At 53.2% G+C, this 16552-nt stretch overlaps 3 protein-coding genes across 4 annotated transcripts in view; all 3 read left to right on the top strand.

Moving 5' to 3' along the window:
* The window catches only part of LOC113845401 (butyrophilin subfamily 1 member A1-like), a 64147-nt gene extending 49441 nt beyond the window's left edge, over positions 1 to 14706 (top strand). The window contains exons 7-10 of the mRNA XM_072024904.1: positions 3652 to 3672; positions 3770 to 3790; positions 3949 to 3981; positions 13639 to 14706. Coding sequence (XP_071881005.1) covers positions 3652 to 3672; positions 3770 to 3790; positions 3949 to 3981; positions 13639 to 14165 — 602 coding nt within the window. The 3' untranslated portion in view covers positions 14166 to 14706. The remainder of the gene's footprint in view (positions 1 to 3651; positions 3673 to 3769; positions 3791 to 3948; positions 3982 to 13638) is intronic.
* Positions 3228 to 16552, top strand: part of LOC139998599 (butyrophilin subfamily 1 member A1-like) — a 32200-nt gene continuing 18875 nt past the window's right edge. The window contains exon 1 of the mRNA XM_072024916.1: positions 3228 to 3425. Coding sequence (XP_071881017.1) covers positions 3335 to 3425 — 91 coding nt within the window. The 5' untranslated portion in view covers positions 3228 to 3334. The remainder of the gene's footprint in view (positions 3426 to 16552) is intronic.
* Positions 9150 to 13191, top strand: LOC139998906 (butyrophilin subfamily 3 member A2-like). 2 transcript variants are annotated; one of them, XM_072024897.1, is made up of 10 exons: positions 9150 to 9528; positions 10137 to 10484; positions 11130 to 11411; positions 11541 to 11645; positions 11849 to 11869; positions 12411 to 12561; positions 12655 to 12675; positions 12785 to 12805; positions 13014 to 13034; positions 13124 to 13191. In XM_072024897.1, exons 2-6 carry the CDS (start codon positions 10319 to 10321, stop codon positions 12449 to 12451), a joined length of 615 nt encoding a protein of 204 aa, XP_071880998.1. In that variant the 5' UTR covers positions 9150 to 9528; positions 10137 to 10318; the 3' UTR covers positions 12452 to 12561; positions 12655 to 12675; positions 12785 to 12805; positions 13014 to 13034; positions 13124 to 13191. The 2 variants fall into 2 exon arrangements, with proteins under 2 accessions (XP_071880998.1, XP_071880997.1); XM_072024896.1 differs by lacking the exon at positions 9150 to 9528 and adding an exon at positions 9535 to 9729 and having other exon boundaries at positions 13124 to 13161.

Genomic DNA, 16552 nt, shown 5'->3' with positions numbered 1-16552 from the left:
CAGCCCCTGGGGAAGTGGTGTCCCTGCGGGAGGGCCTGGGCTGGGTGGGTTCTGGGGGCTTGTGTGCTGGTGGCTCGGGGGTGCTGGAGGACCAGCTGGAGCCTGGGGTGGGAGTGGGGATTGCTGGGGCTGGAGCTGCCCAGGACACGGCTGGGATGTCTGAAAGGAACGGGGATCCAGGTGGGGATAGGGAGCAAGATGTGGGGCTGCCCCGCTCTGCACTGACGCTTCTCAGACAGGGACGTCCTCCACCCATCCCCATTCACTTCCACTTGTGTTTTGGTGGCACGGTGCAGAGAGCTGCACAAGTGTCTGTCCTTACTGCTCCACACGCATGAGCCTTGCTCAAAGTTGGGTCTTGTTCCATGTTAGTCCAGTCCCTCCCAAAATCGGAGTAAGGTGCTCTGTGCACACTTACCTCAGAAAAATATTTAAGAGTCTAGCTACGGGAGTAGCCATGGAATGTGAAGCACTGCCTTCTGGTCACACATTGACTTCTCTTTCCTTTTCCATTAAAAAAGTTCGAAAGTTAGGTAAGTCTGCATTCGTAAACCCGATGTTTTCCCATAAGCATCAGTCAGATGAGAAGTTCTCCCTTCTTATCCTGCTTTGCTTTTGCTTTACTTTTCCAGCGGAACGAGAAGCAGAGTTGGGTGAGTGTCCATGTGCTTGGGCCCCAGGGCAAGGCCAAGGCGATATTTAGAGGGTGGGCAGCTGGGACAGTGCACTCCAAGGATTTTCTCTTTCTCTTTCTTTTCCAGATGAATACCGTGCAAAGGCTGGTAAGTCTCCATTAAAATCTGAAGGCATTTGAGGTGTCGCAATGCAATTGGAAGATGTTTCCTCTCACCATGATTTTCTTCTCATTTCTAGAGCGCCAATCTGCAAGACTGCGTGAGTCTCTGGCCCCAAACCAAGAGAAAATAGGTTCTCATCATGTAATGAGAATCTGTACTCTATCACCAAGTGTTTTTGTTTTTCTTATGCAGAGGAACAAGATGCAGATCTGTGTGAGTGTCCCTCCCCAAAATGAAGGAATTTAGGCCCTATTGGTGGGCAGTGTGGGATGGGAAGTTGTCCCTTTCTATCATGCATTCTTTTTGCTTTTGTTTGACAGTGAGGAAGGATACAGAACTCAGTGAGTATACTACACCACAACAAAACACTATGGGGTCCAGCGATAGAATGCAAAGCTCTCCCCTCTCATCAGGCATTTTTTTTCTCTCCCCCTCTTTTTTATTTTTCTTCAGAGGAACAAGCAGCAGGATTGGGGGGGTGTCCTCGGCAACACAAAGGAGATGTTCAGGGGAGGGAAGGCAACTGGGACACAGCAGCCCAGGGCTGGCCCCTCAGCCTGACGGGGGAGTGGGGAGTGCTGGGGCTGGTGCTGCCCTGGGAATGGGACACGGTGTCCTCAGCAACACAAAGGCGATGTTCAGGGGAGGGTAGGCAACTGCGACAGAGCAACCCAGGGCTGGCCCCTCAGCCTGATGGGGGAGTGGGGTTTGCTGGGGCTGCCCTGGGCATTGGACAGGGCCGGGATGGCTGAAAGGAACGGGGATCAAGGTGGGGACAGGGAGCGAGCTGAGGGGATGCCCTGCTCTGCACTGATGCTTCCGAGACAGGGACGTCCTCCACCCATCCCCATTCAGTTCCACCTCTCTTTTGGTGGCATCGTACTGAAAGCTGCACAAGTTTCTGTGCTTGTTGTTCTGCTTGCACAAGCCATGTTCACAGATGAACTTCACTCACTATTAGACTGGTCCCTCCTTTGGGAGCAAAGTTACATTTGTCACTTCTTTTGAAGAATAAATTTGGGGCATAGCCATGGGAGCAGGCATATGACAAGAAGCTGTCCCCTCTGATCATGCATTGCTTTTGCCTTTCTTTTCCAGCACAAAAAAATAAAAGTCTGGGTGAGTGTCCCTCCCAAAATGAAGGAACTTGGGGTCTTCCTGTGGAAGCAGCCATGGGATGAGAAGCTGTCCCCTCTGATCATGCATTGCCTTTGCTTTCCTTTTGCAGCGGCAATGTCTGTAGAGCTGGGTGAGTGTCCCTCCCCAATGGAAAGAACTTCATGTCTTCCAATGGGAGCTATGGGAGGAGAAGCTTTCCCCTCTGATCATGCATTGCTTTTCTCTTTCTTTTGCAGACGAAAAGAATGTAAAGCTGGGTAAGTCTCCATCAGCATCTGAAAGTATTTGGGGTCATCGCAATGGGATGGGAAGCTGTTCCCTCTCACCATGATTTTCTTCTCATTTCTAGTGCGCCAATCTTTAAGACTGCGTGAGTGTCTGGCCCCAAACCCAAAGAAAATGAGTTCTTGTCATGTAATGAGAATCTGTACTCTCTCACCAAGTGTTTTTGCTTTAATTTTGCAGGGGGACTAGGCACAGGGCTGGGTGAGTGTCCATCCCTCCCTCCCCCCCAAATGAAAGCATTTGGGTTCTACCAGTGGGCATTTTGAGAAGGCAAGATGTCCCTTTCCATCATGCTTTCTTTTTGCTTTTGTTTGGCAGAGAAAAAAGATGCAAAGCTCAGTGAGTATCCTGCACCATAACAAAGCAGTTTGGGGTTCAGGCATGGGGCAAGAAGCTCTCCCCTCTCATCAGACATTGCTTTTGCTTTCTTTTCTAGAGGAACAAGCTGCAGAGCTGGGTGAGCGTTCTTGACCTTCAGCCTAAGGACAACATCAAAGCAATGTGCAGGGGAGTGTGGGCAGCTGGGACGGAGCAGTCCAGGGCAGGCCCCTCATACTGATGGGGTAGTGGGGAGTGTGCGGCTGCCCTGGGGACGGGACACGGCTGGGATGACTGAAAGGAACGGGGATCAAGGTGGGGACGGGGAGCGAGCTGCAGGGCTGCCCCGCTCTGCGCTGACGCTTCCGGGACAGGGACATCCTCCACCCATCCCCATTCATTTCCACCTCTCTTTTGGTGGCATCATACTGAAAGCTACACAAGTTTCTGTGCTGGTTGTTCTGCTTGCACAAGCCATGCTCACAGCTGAACTTCACTCACTATTAGTCTGGTCCTTCCTTTGGGAGCAAAGTTATGTTTGGCCACTTCCTAGAAGAATAAATTTGGGGACGTAGCCATGGGAGCAGGCATATGACGAGAAGCTGTCCCCTCTGATCATGCATTGCCTTTGCTTTCCTTTTCCAGTGGAACTGAAAGCAGAGCTGGGTAAGTGACCCTCCCCAACGGAAAGAACTTCATGTCTTCCAATGGGAGCTATGGGAAGAAAAGCTTTCCCCTCTGATCATGCATTGCTTTTCTCTTTCTTTTGCAGAGGAAAAGAATGCAAGGCTGGGTAAGTCTCCATCTGCATCTGAATGTATCTGGGGTCATCGCAATGGGATGGGAAGCTGTTCCCTCTCACCATGATTTTCTTCTCATTTTTAGCGCACCAATCTGCAAGACTGAGTGAGTGTCTGGCCCCAAACCCAAAGAAAATGAGTTCTTGTCATGTAATGAGAATCTGTACTCTCTCACCAAGTGTTTTTGCTTTTCTTTTGCAGAGGAACAAGCCTCAGAGCTGGGTGAGTGCCCATCCCTCCCTCAAATGAAGGCCTTTGGGTTCTACCAGTGGGCCTTTTGAGAAGGCAAGATGTCCCTTTTCATCATGCTTTCTTTTTGTTTTGTTTGGCAGAGAAAAAAGATGCAAAGCTCAGTGAGTATCCAGCACCATAACAAAGCAGTTTGGGGTTCAGGCATGGGGCGAGAAGCTCTCCCCTCTCATCAGACATTGATTTTGCTTTCTTTTCCAGAGGAACAAGCTGCAGAGCAGGGTGAGTGTTCCTGAGCTTCAACCCAAGGACAACATCAAAGCAATGTGCAGGGGAGGGTGGGCAGCTGGGACAGAGCAGCCCAGGGCTGGCCCCTCACCCTGCCCACAACCACTGGGCACAAGCCATGGGCTGTGACCAGCTCTCCCCTCTCCTTCCAGCATGGAGACATTTTCTGCAGTCTCATAATAGAGGTAGGTGTGCACTGGGTTGCCCTTTGCAGTGCTTCCTCTGCCCCTGCTGGGGCATGTTCAGGAGCCAAGAGGTGCCCCATCTCCTGCCCCGTGGGGCAGCTCCTGGCCCTGAGCTGGGGAAAGCCTGCCCAGGGCTGAGCTCTGCCCCTGATGGCCTGGCTCCTTCTGTCCCTGCAGTGAAGGTGACCCTGGATCCACGCACAGCTCATCCTCTGCTCGTCCTGTCTCAGGACAACAGCAGTGTGAGATGGGAAAGTAAATGGCAGCAGGTGCCCAAAGCCCCGGAGAGATTTGACACTAGTTGCTGCGTTCTGGGCCGTGAGGAGTTCAGAGAGGGGAGGCACTGCTGGGAGGTGGAGGTAGAGGGGGAGAAGGGAAAGTATTCAAGTTTGGCTGTGGGGGTGGCCAGGGCATCGGTGAAGAGGAAGGGGGAGATCAACATGAGCCCTGAAGAAGGGATCTGGGCTGTGCAGTGCAATGAGGGGCAGCTCACATCTCTCACATCTCCTCCCACCCCCTCGTCCCTGTCCCCTGTCCCCACGAGGTTTTGGGTCTGTCTTGACTGTACCCAGGGGCAGGTGTCTTTTATAAACCCTGAAAACCGGGTCAAGATCTTCACTTTCACAAATGCCTTCCTGAAAGGGGAGGGCATGCGCCCCTGGTTCTGGCTGGGGACAAATGCCCAGCTGTACCTGAGGGAAAACACGCTGAGACCTGCGGCAGATGGTGGGGGGTACTGACTTCAGGCAGCCTTTTACTTCGTTTTTGGGAATCCTGTTTCTAACTCCAGTGATGAATTTGACTTTGAGTGTGAAAGCATGAAGCATATAGCAGGAATTTAGATGTAAAAGAATCAGTAATACTCCTTGTAAATGAATAAATCAACTTCTGAACATGGAAAATCCCAGCGTGTGAATATTTTAAATCATTATTGAAGGAAGCTGCATACCCCCAAAAGAGCAGTAAACTTGAAGTGACAGGACAGAAAAGTCCAATGGAAGTGGATTTGAGCCGGAGCATGGCTACAATGGGGGGCAGCAAAGATGTTCTCGTGGTTGGATGCTCTGGGACCAGGATGCTGCAGGGCTGGGATGCTTTCTGAGTTGGATGCTGTGGGAGGGCTTGGCGGAGGCAGGATGCTGTGGAATCTGTCCCATGAAGCATGGGGAAAAGCACAGGAAAGGACTGGGTCTGTGGGAACCTCGAACATGGTGGAGCTCGGGGAGCTTTGGTGCTTTGGGCTTTGCCCTGCACACAGCTCCTGTGCTGGGGCACAAGCCCTGCTGGCATTCGCAGCTCTTACCCTGCCTCTGAGCCCCGGTGGGCAGCACAGGGTCTGCAGCAGCTCTCCACACTCCTCTCCCCTCTGCTTGCACTGCTTGCAGACCCGAGGGCAAGGGATGTGGTCACCGTGTGTTGCGGGCCATTGCAGGCCAACTTTGTCTCCAAGGTTGAGGTTGATCCTTGCTCTGTGCCTGGTGCTGAGCATGAGCAGCCTGAGGGGGTTCTGTGTTCCCTCCTTTGGAGCACATCAAGGCACAGCAGGACTGTGTCAAATAAAGTTTTGCAGAGGAAGATGGAGTCTGGCAGTGGTATTTCTTGGGTGCTTTCTGTCCTGAGGCCTTGCTGCCTGAGAAGGTGTCTTGCAGCAGACCGTCTCCTTGGTGTTGGTCCTGTTAGTCAAAGCTAGGAGGAATCACAGAATCACAGAATTTCTAGGTTGGAAGAGACCTCTAGATCATCAAGTCCAACCTCTGACCTAACACTAACAGTCCCCGCTAAACCATATCCCTAAGCTCTACATCTAAACGTCTTTTAAAGACTTCCAGGGATGGTGACTCAACCACTTCCCTGGGCAACCCGTTCCAATGCCTAAACACTCTTTCTGAGAACAAATTTCTCCACATTTCCAGCCTGAACCTCCCCCGGCACAACTTGAGGCCACTCCCTCTTGTTCTATTGCTAGTTATCTGCCCCCAGCTCCCACAGCTTCCTTTCAGGTAGTTTTAGAGAGCCATAAGGTCTCCTCTGAGCTGTCTCCGGACTAAAAGACCCCAGTTCCCTCAGGCGCCCCTTGTTGGAATTGTGTTCCAGACCCTTCACCAGTTTTGTAGCCCTTCTCTGGACACATTGCAGGGCCTTAATGCTCTTCTTGTAGTGAGGGGTCCAAAATTGAACACAGTTCTCCGGGTGCAGCCTCTCCAGGGCAATGTAGAGGGGGACAATCACCTCTCTGGTCCTACTGGCCATGCTATGTCTGATACAGGCCAGGATGTCGTTGGCCTTCTTGGCCACTTGGGCACACTCCTGGTTCATGTTCAGGTGGGCGTTGAGCAAAACCCCTAGATACATTTCATCTTTACCGCTTTCCAGCCAATTTCATAACATCATAGAATAATTGAATATCCCGAGTTGGAAGGGACCCATAAGGATCATCACGTCCAACTCGTGGCACCCCACAGGTCTACCCAAACGTTTAGACCCTGTGACTAAGTGCACAGTCCAATCGCTTTTTAAATTCAGGCAGGATTGGTGCAGTGACTGATCCCTGAGGAGCCTGTTCCAGTGTGCAACCACCCCCTTCGTGAAGAACCTCTTCCTGATGTCCAGCCTAAACTTCCCCTGCTTAACCCCATTCCCATGGGTCCTATCACTGGTGTTTTCAGAGAACAAGTCACCTGCCTCTCCAAGACCAGGATGGCAGTGTGTTTCCCCAATCCCTCCGTTTGACTAGCTACATCAGTGACTGCGGCTGGAGAGGCTGCGAGAGTTGCAGAAACCATGGTTTTCTGCCTGATTGACACCATGGCCAGGCATTTTGCAAGCAGGTTACAAGTACTGATGGGAAAGACCGCTGCAAAAGAGCAGTAAGAGCGCCCCACCTGCTCACCCTGCCTGCACGACCTGCCACACCATGCCCTTCTGACGTGGTACACACTCTTTGCCCGTCCTGTTCACTGCGCACCCCAGGGGCTGCTGTCAAACGGCCGGGTAAGGGGCGCTACTGGCTCTGCCTATGCCTCATCAGCCTCCCTTGCGAGGGCAGCTGCGTCCAGTTGGCAGCTCCATGCCGTTCCCTCAGGCCCTGTCACTGGCCCCAGAGAGCAGAGACTGGAGCTTGCCCCTCCACTGCCCTCATTAGGAAGTTGAGGGCTGCCACGAGGCCTCCCCTGTGTCTCCTCTGCTCTGGGCTCAAGAAACCAAGTGCCTTCAGCCGCTCCTCACACGCCTTGCCCTGCAGAGCCTTCGCCGTCCTCGTAGCCCACCTTGGAGGCTCTTGCACAGTTTCACACCCTTCGTCTGCTGCGGTGCCCACAGCTGCACGCATTGCTCGAGGCGAGGCCACAGCAGTCCAAGCATAGCAGGACGATCCCTTCCCTCGGCCAGCCAGCAGTGCTGTGCCTGAGACACCCCAGGGCACGCTTGGCCCTTTGGGCTGCCACTGACGAGACCTGGCCCCAAAATGGAGCCCCACTCGTGACTGGCCACCAGCTTAATATCACCCTGTTTAGCAGAACACTCAGAGCCTGACCTGTCAGACAATTGTTGACCAAGCGTACCGTGCATTTGTCTGGGTCTGTGCTGGACATTAGGTCCGGCTGGGTATGATTGGAAACAATGTTTTAATCTTGACTGAAATCCAAAAAATCATCTCAGATGGCTCTTCTTGGCCAACTAGGAGGCTGACCTTGTCATAAAAAGAAATTGAGTTTGGTAAATAGGACTTTCTCCTCACCACTTTCTCCTCACTACATGTGCTGTGACCGCATTGTCCCTCAGGTGTTTTTCACTCCCAGAGCAATCTCCCTAACTTTACCATCAACTGCTGTGAGAATGACAGCCCTGTAATTCCCAGGGCCTCCTTTGCTGCCCTTCTTGGTAACTGGGGCAACGTTTGGCAGCTTCCAGTCACTGGGACCTCTCCAGATTCTCAAGGATATTTCAAAAACAATTTATTTCATAATGACATCAGCCAGTTCTCTTAGTACTCTGGGATGAATCCCGTCAGGCCCTATGGTATCCACCTCTAGGAGCAAATCCCACACTAATTCAGCATTTGCTGAGAGTTTATCATTCCTGCTCTCACGGTCCTCCAGCTCAGGGCACCTGGGATCCCAGTGCCCATCGTCAGTGTTGAAGACAAAGGCAAAGAAAGCATTAAACATCTCTGTGTTGTCAATGTCCCTGTTTGTGAGGAGACCATCCCCATCAAGTAATGGACCAATGGCTTCTCCGGTCCTATTTTCACTGTTTAGTTATTTTTTTAAGTCCTTTTTGTTGTCCCCCACAGTTTTGTCCAGCTTCAACTCTAATTGAGCTTTGGCCATTTGAATCTTTTCCCCTAATGACAAGGACAGCGGATCCGGAGGCATGCCTTAGTTCCTTCAAGAACAGGTCATCCATGTCATCATCCTGGCTGCATGCAGAAGCTGTCCCTCTGGTCCTTGGAAGCCATTTCCCTGCCCAAGCCCTGCTGCAACAGGGCTTCTCTTGCCAGAGGGCAAATGGTCGGCCCATTTCTTCCTCCTCTGCGATGGGCAGAGCCAGGAGTGGGGCTGGTTCTTTGCCTGCACCACTCTGGGCAAAAGGTGGCAGTACGGCGCTTAGCACTGAGGTGCAGAAAACAAACTTCACAACTCCTAAAGAGTTATAAAGCAGGTATGTTTATTGCAGTGCTGAGTGCAAGGGGGATCGCTCCTCCTAGCTTGCACACCAATAGTTATTGCCAGAGTGTTTATATTGATGGGATATATGCATATTCATTTCATTTCCTGCAAGTCTCTTACATATTCATCAGGTCTCCGTAAATCATTAGCATAGGTTTCCACCCCTATCTGCATGCACACTAGAGTCCTCAGGCGGTTGTCCAGTGTACTCAGCTGGTCTTTTGATGTAGGACAGAAGCCTTCCTCACTGCTAAACTTCTGATCTTTCCTTTCTTTTACAGACTTCAGCAGTTAAGCCAGTTTTGCCGGCTTCATTATCTATGCATGCAGTCTTTGACACCCTTATACTTGGGGTCACCCTCTCCTTGTGGTTCACATACAATTGTGTTAGCTAAGAACTACAGAATCAACATCCTTTATCATGTTCCCCATCTCAATCTTTTAGGGTCATCCTGTCCTCGTACTCCCTAGCTCAGTCCTGTCCTTGAGGTTTATATACAACATAATCCCTGGGTTAGCCGAAACCTGCAATATAGACATGCTTTCCCTTGTTCCCTGTCTCAGCACACAGCTGTGCCACTTTCCCTGCAGCCTCTGATCCCGCTACACTGTGGAGCCTCTTGCTTCCAGCCCCCAAATGTCCAAGCTCCTCCCAGAGTTTTACTGTTGTCCGGAACTGCGTAGGAGATCTGGAATTTTGGCATACCCCTGTGTTTCCTGCAGCTCGGCTGGGTGCAGAGAAGGACGTCTCTGTCAGTGGGGCTCCCTTGGAGAACAACCCCTGGGAGCTGCCTGCTGTGTCCCCCAGCCCGTGATAAGCACAGGCTCTGTGCCCTGCCCAAGGTGCTGCTGGCTGTGGCTATTTGTGTCCGGGCCCAAGGTGACTCCTTCCCCATCTGCCTGCGGAGCCTGCAGCCCCTCGGTCCCCTCTCTCTTCTGCTCCAGCTTCTGTCCTTAGCTCCTGCTCCTGCTACAGCACAGATGGGGCTCCCCTGTGGCTGCGGCCACCCCAGCTTCATTGGCCATGCCAGGGGCCTCCTGACTTCCCTTGTCACTCTGCTCCTTCTCCGGCTGGGCTCAGGTAGGATCCTGAGGGGCTGCTGGGGGCTCTCCCGCCTGGGCCAGGCAGACTTGATGATGTGGGGCATGGGGGTGGCCGTGAGGCAGGGTGGACCTGAGCCCACTTCTTTCCCTGTCTAGGTTTCACTTTCCCTTTGGTTCTTTCACACAATATGGGCGCTGCCTCGGCTGCCATTTTTGGCTCTTCTTCTCCTGCCCAAATGCTGCAGAGAGGGCTCCCACTCCCAGCACACCTCCTTCTCCTGCATGCCCTCCCTCTCCCTCTCCTCTTTCGCCGGTGGTTTCCCATGGGACACGGGGGACGCAGCACGCACCAACTCACGCACAGCTCGCCCTTTGACAGTCACTGACCCTAAATTTACAATGGCAAAATCTCACTGCCTCTCTGTGCCCTTCTCCATTGCTCAGCCCAGCTCAGAGTGGAGGGACCAGGACACCCTGTCACTGCCACCGTGGGGCAGGATGTCGTGCTGCCCTGCCACTTGTCCCCTCAACGCGATGCTCGCAGTTTGGAGGTCAGGTGGATCCGGGATGAGTTCTCTGAGACAGTGCACCACTACCGCAATGGAGAGGACCTGTACGGGGAGCAGATGGGGGCATATGCCGGGAGGACAGAGTTGTCCAGAGATGGTCTCTCTGCTGGAAGCCTGGACTTGCGAATCACAGGGCTGAGACCCTCTGATGATGGCCAGTACGTCTGCACTGTGAAAAATGCTGATGCTTATGATGAAGCAACAGTGGATCTGGAGGTGTCAGGTTTGTGGCTGGGGTAATACACCGGGAATTCCAGGGGAGAATTTAAGTTTCTTTTTCCTGTCTCAGCTATTAAACACCATGGAATATGGACATGCAAATGGAGGTAGTATTTGGGAAGAGAGATCCATAGGTAGGATATAGTTCTTAGTTTTCACTGGTGTCTATGCAGACCATCCCCATGATGGTTTAAGGGCACTGGGCACAGGCTGCTGAGCAGCACCTTCATCTGTGCCTATGATGCTACCAAACACAGTGCCTGGAGCAGGGAAGAGACCTCTGAGCAGCTGGACCTCTTTTGGGTTTTGCTTTTTGTGCTGGGGGAGACCTGAGACATTGTCTGGAAGTCTCGGGGCTTCTTGAACCAGCACAGCTTGGTGCAGAGAAGCTGCCTGGAGGTGATGAAGCTCAGCACCTGGGTTTCCTGGGTAATTTGTGGCCACTGGCATTGTACATGTGCATCCCTGTTCTCTGGTTCTGGCACCAGCTAGGGTTGTCTGGGATGAGGGTGGGTGCGTGGATTGCCAGGTCTGAGAATCCCTGGGGCCATGGTTGGTCTGGCTGTGGCTGGCATGGGAGCAGATGGGGTCTTTGCCTTCAAATGAATCCCTCCCCAAGTCAAGCCCCAGCCACACGCTCTTCCCCCAGCCACAGGCGCTGACCCCCACCTCTTTCTGGGGGGCTACGAGGCCGGAGGCGTCCGGGTGCTGTGTCGATCGGCTGGCTGGTACCCGCTGCCGCAGCTGCTGTGGAGGGATGCTCGCGGGCAGCACCTGCCCTCGGTCTCCCAGACACATTCCCAAGACCAGGAGGGGCTCTTTGAAATCGAAGGCGCCGTCATCGTGACCAGGAGCCTGGAGGGGCCCTTGTCCTGCGTGGTCAGGAGCAGCCGCCTCCAGCAGGAACGGGAATTTTCCCTGCACATCTCAGGTACAAATGGCTCAGCCAGGGTGAGGTGTTCCTGACCCCTGCACTTCTCCTGACCTGGCAGAAGTCTGGGTCTTGCTTTTTCATCCACGGGCATGGAAACACAGCCCTTTTCCTGGTCCCTTTTCTCAGCTCCCTTTTTCATAAACGCCCAGCCCTTGATAGTGGTTCTGGTCCTGGTCCTCGTGCTTTTGGCTGTGTCCATTGGCCTCGGTGTTTATCTCTTTCGAAAGCAAGGTAAGCTGGCAGCGCAGGGATGGAGTGGAGGGAGGTGTTCTGCAGGGACACCCCTGGGTCTGGAGCAAGGGGCCTTGGGTGGGAGGCCAGGGAGCATGGCTGCAGCGTGGGGCTGGTGGCAAGGCGCAGCCCCCCTGCACATGTTCCCACCCAGCAACCAAGCTGCTCTGCTCACCACCTCTTCCTCCACCTTTGCTTTTCAGTGACACAGAGACGAGAGCTGGGTGAGTCCTTGCAGTCCCTGCCCCCAGTCCCTGGGGAAGTGGTGTCCCTGCGGGAGGGACTGGGCCTGGACTGGGTGGGCTCTGGGGGCTTGTGTGTTGGTGGCTCAGGGGTGCTGGAGGAGCAGCTGGAGCCTGGGGTGGGAGTGGGGAGTGCTGGGGCTGCCCTGGGCACGGGACACGGCCGGGATGGCTGAAAGGAACAGGGATCAAGGTGGGGACGGGGAGCGAGCTGCAGGGCTTTCCCGCTCTGCACTGACACTTCTTGGTCAGAGACGTGCTCCAGCCATCCCCATTCACTTCCACTTGTGTTTTGGTGGCATGGTGCAGAGAGCTGCACAAGTGCCTGTGCTTACTGCTCCACGTGCACAAGCCTTGCTCAGAGCCTGGTCTGGTTGACTGTTAGTCTGGTCCCTCCCAATCTGGGAGCAAGGTGGTTAGTGCCTATTGTACACTATAGATTTTGTTGTCTTCCCATTGGAGTCACCATGAGATGAGAAACAATGACCTCTGATCATACATTGCTTTTACTTTCCTTTTTCAGTGAAAAAAGATGCAGAGCAGGGTAAGTCTCCCTTCACATAACCAAGGATTTGGTGTCTTCCCATGGGAGGAGCCATGGGCTGAGCTGCTCTCCCTTCTCATCATGCATTGCTCTTGCTTTACTTTTGCATCGGAACAAGCTGAACAGCTTGGTGAGTCTCCATCTCCTATTGAAATGCTTTTAGGTTAGCCATAAGATAGGCCTTCTCCTCTGACCATGCATTGCTTTTACTTTTCTTTTCCAGAGGAAAAAGTGGAAATGCTGGGTGAGTCTTCTTCTCCAGCGTTAAGAAATTTGAGCTCACCCTTGTTAGTAGCCCTGGTATGAGTAGCTGTTCCCTCTCATTATGCGTTGCTTTTCTCTTTCTCTTGCAGCTGCAAAAACTACAGAGCTGGGTGAGTGTCTCTCACGAAATTTAAAAATAAATAAAATAAAATAAAATAAAATAAAATAACATAACATAACATAACATAACATAACATAACATAACATAACATAACATAACATAACATAACATAACATAAAGGGTCTGTCTTAAGGAAGAAAGGTGGAAAGAGAACTTATCTCTTTTCTTCATGAGTTGCCTTTACTCTTGTTTTGCAGATGAAAAAGATGCAAAGCTGGGTGAGTCTCCCTCAAAAAAACAAAGCAGTTTTGGGTCCAGTTGAGCTGTCCCCTCTCATCATTCCTTGCTTTTCTTTTCCTTTTTCTAGTGGAACAAGCTGCAGAGCTGGGTGAGTATTCCTCCCCAAACTGAAAAAAATAAATAAATTTGGAGGTCCAGCCATGGGATCAGAAGCTGTTCCCTCTTATCATACCTTGTTTTTTCACTTTTCCAGGGGAACAAGCTGCAGAGCTGGGTGAGTGTCCTCTAGCTTGTTACCCAGGGCAATGCCAAGGCGATGTGCAGGGGAGGGTGGGCAGCTGGGACAGAGCAGCCCAGGGCTGGCCCCTCACCCTGCCCACACCCACTGGGCACCAGCCGTGGGCTGTGACCACCTCTTCCCTCTCCTTCCAGCATGGAGAAGGTGTCTGCTGCCTCAAAATAGAGGTAGGTGTGCACTGAGTTGCCCTCTGTGGTGCTTCTCCTGCCCCTGCTGGGGCATGTTCAGGAGCCCAGAGGTGCCCCATCTCCTGCCCCGTGGGGCAGCTCCTGGCCCCGAGCTGGGGAAAGCCTGCCCAGGGCTGAGCTCTGCCCCTGATGGCCTGGCTCCTTCTGTCCCTGCAGTGAAGGTGACCCTGGATCCACGCACGGCTCATCCCCGGCTTGTGGTGTCTCAGGACAACAGGAGAGTGAGACAGCAAAGAAAAAGGCAGATGGTTCCTGATACAGAGGAGCGATTTGACTCTTGGTGCTGTGTGCTGGGCTGTGAAGAGTTGGGAGAGGGGAGGCACTGGTGGGAGATTGAGGTGGAGGGGGAGCTTAAAAGTGATTCACAGTGGGCTTTAGGTATAGCAAGAAAATCTGTGCAGAGGAAGGGAAAGACCAAAGGAGGTATCTGGGCAGTACGGTACAATGATGGAAACCTCATTCCTCTCACGTTTCCTACTATCCCCTTGTTCCTGTCCCCTGTTGCCATGAGGATCTGGGTCTGTCTGGACTTTACCCAGGGGCAAGTGTCTTTTATCAATGCTGACAATGGGGTCGAGATCTACACTTTCACAGCAGCCTCCTTCAATGGGGAGAGCATCCGCCCCTGGTTCTGGCTGGGATCAAGCAGCATCCAGCTGTGCCTGAGGAACAGCACCCTGTAGACCCTGTCCCCAGCTCTGGGGGGCCACTGCCAGCCACTCCTGCCTCCAGCCACTCCTGTCTGATGTCTCCTTGGTCCTATGTGAGCAGTGCAGGAATGAGGGGCAATGGGACCAGGAACTGCCCCGTGTTCCTCCCTACTTCTGAAGGATGTCTGGAATGCTGCAAGCAGGAGCCAGGACCTTGCAGACCACAGGAACTGCCCTACACACAGCTCCTGTGCTGGGGCACAAGCCCTGCTGGCACCCACGGCTCTCACCCTGCCCCTGAGCCCCGGCGGGCAGCACAGGGGCTGCAGCAGCTCTCCACGCTCCTCTCCCCTCTGCTTGCACTGCTTGCAGATCCCAGGGCAAGGGATGTGGTCACCATGTGCTGCTTGCCATTGCAGGCCACCTTTTCCTCCTAGGTTGGTGTTGATCCTTGCTCTGTGCCTGGTGCTGAGCATGAGCAGCCTGAGGGGGATCTTTGTTCCCTCCTCTGGAGCACATCAAGGCGCAGAAGCAGCAGGACTGTGTCAAATAAAGTTTTGTACAGGAAGATGGAGTCTGGCAGTGGCATTTGCTGGGTGCTTTCTGTCCTGAGGCTTTGCTGCCTGGGAAGGCGTCTTGCAGCAGACTGTCTCCATAGTGTTGGTCTTGTTAGTCAAAGCTAGGAGGAATTACAGAATCACAGAATTTCTAGGTTGGAAGAGACCTCTAGATCATCGAGTCCAACCTCTGACCTAACACTAAAAAGTCCTCCACTAAACCATATCCCTAAGCTCTACATCTAAACGTCTCTTAAAGACCTCCACAGATGGTGACTCAACCACTTCCCTGGGCAACCCGTTCCAATGCCTAAACACTCTTTCTGAGAACAAATTTCTCCACATTTCCAGCCTGAACCTCCCCTGGCACAACTTGAGGCCATTCCCTCTTGTTCTATTGCTAGTTATCTGCCCCCAGCTCCCACAGCTTCCTTTCAGGTAGTTGTAGAGAGCCATAAGGTCTCCTCTGAGCTGTCTCCGGACTAAAAGACCCCAGTTCCCTCAGGCGCCCCTTGTTGGAATTGTGTTCCAGGCCCTTCACCAGTTTTGTAGCCCTTCTCTGGACACAGTGCAGGGCCTTGATGCTCTTCTTGTAGTGAGGGGTCCAAAATTGAACACAGTTCTCCGGGTGCAGCCTCTTCAGGGCAATGTAGAGGGGGACAATCACCTCTCTGGTCCTACTGCCCATGCTATGTCTGATAGGCCAGGATGTCGTTGGCCTTCTTGGCCACTTGGGCACACTCCTGGTTCATGTTCAGGTGGGCGTTGAGCAAAACCCCTAGATACATTTCATCTTTACCGCTTTCCAGCCAATTTCATAACATCATAGAATCATAGAATATCCCAAGATGGAAGGGACCCATAAGGATCATCAAGTCCAACTCCTGGCACCGCACAGGTCTGCCCAGAAGTTTAGACCATGTGACTAAGTGCACAGTCCAATTGCTTCTTAAATTCAGGCAGGATTGGTGCAGTGACTGATCCCTGAGGAGCCTGTTCCAGTATGCAACCACCCCCTTCGTGAAGAACCTCTTCCTGATGTCCAGCCTAAACTTCCCCTGCTTAACCCCATTCCCATGGGTCCTATCACTGGTGTTTACAGAGAACAGGTCACCTGCCTCTCCAAGACCAGGATGGCAGTGTGTTTCCCCAAGCCTTCCGTTTGAGTAGCTACATCAGTGACTGCGGCTGGAGAGGCTGCGAGAGTTGCAGAAACCATGGTTTTCTGCCTGATTGATACCATGGCCAGGCATTTTGCAAGCAGGTTACAAGTACTGATGGGAAAGACCGCTGCAAAAGAGCAGTAAGAGCGCCCCACCTGCTCACCCTGCCTGCACGACCTGCCACACCATGCCCTTCTGACGTGGTACACACTCTTTGCCCGTCCTGTTCACTGCGCACCCCAGGGGCTGCTGTCAAACGGCCGGGTAAGGGGCGCTACTGGCTCTGCCTATGCCTCATCAGCCTCCCTTGCGAGGGCAGCTGCGTCCAGTTGGCAGCTCCATGCCGTTCCCTCAGGCCCTGTCACTGGCCCCAGAGAGCAGAGACTGGAGCTTGCCCCTCCACTGCCCTCATTAGGAAGTTGAGGGCTGCCACGAGGCCTCCCCTGCGTCTCCTGTGCTCTGGGCTCAACAAGCCAAGCGCCTTCAGCCGCTCCTCACACGCCTTGCCCTGCAGAGCCTTCGCCGTCCTCGTAGCCCACCTTGGAGGCTCTTGCACAGTTTCACACCCTTCGTCTGCTGCGGTGCCCACAGCTGCACGCATTGCTCGAGGCGAGGCTGCAGCAGGCCGAGCAGAGCGGGACGATCCCTTCCCTCGGCCGGCCAGCAGTGCCGTGCCTGAGACACCCCAGGGCACGCTTGG

Source organism: Anas platyrhynchos, chromosome 17 (assembly GCF_047663525.1).
Source record: "Anas platyrhynchos isolate ZD024472 breed Pekin duck chromosome 17, IASCAAS_PekinDuck_T2T, whole genome shotgun sequence".
Lineage (NCBI taxonomy): Eukaryota > Metazoa > Chordata > Aves > Anseriformes > Anatidae > Anas > Anas platyrhynchos.
This window is presented reverse-complemented; position numbering and strand designations above follow the sequence as displayed.

Bases quoted from the DNA above. Each gene is read 5' to 3' on its own strand.
- LOC139998906 (XM_072024896.1), top strand. From the start codon at position 9,630: ATGGGGCTCCCCTGTGGCTGCGGCCACCCCAGCTTCATTGGCCATGCC. The intron at 10,485-11,129 runs GTTTGTGGCTGG...CTCTTCCCCCAG, and splicing joins AGTGGATCTGGAGGTGTCAG to CCACAGGCGCTGACCCCCAC. The intron at 11,412-11,540 runs GTACAAATGGCT...CCCTTTTCTCAG, and splicing joins ATTTTCCCTGCACATCTCAG to CTCCCTTTTTCATAAACGCC.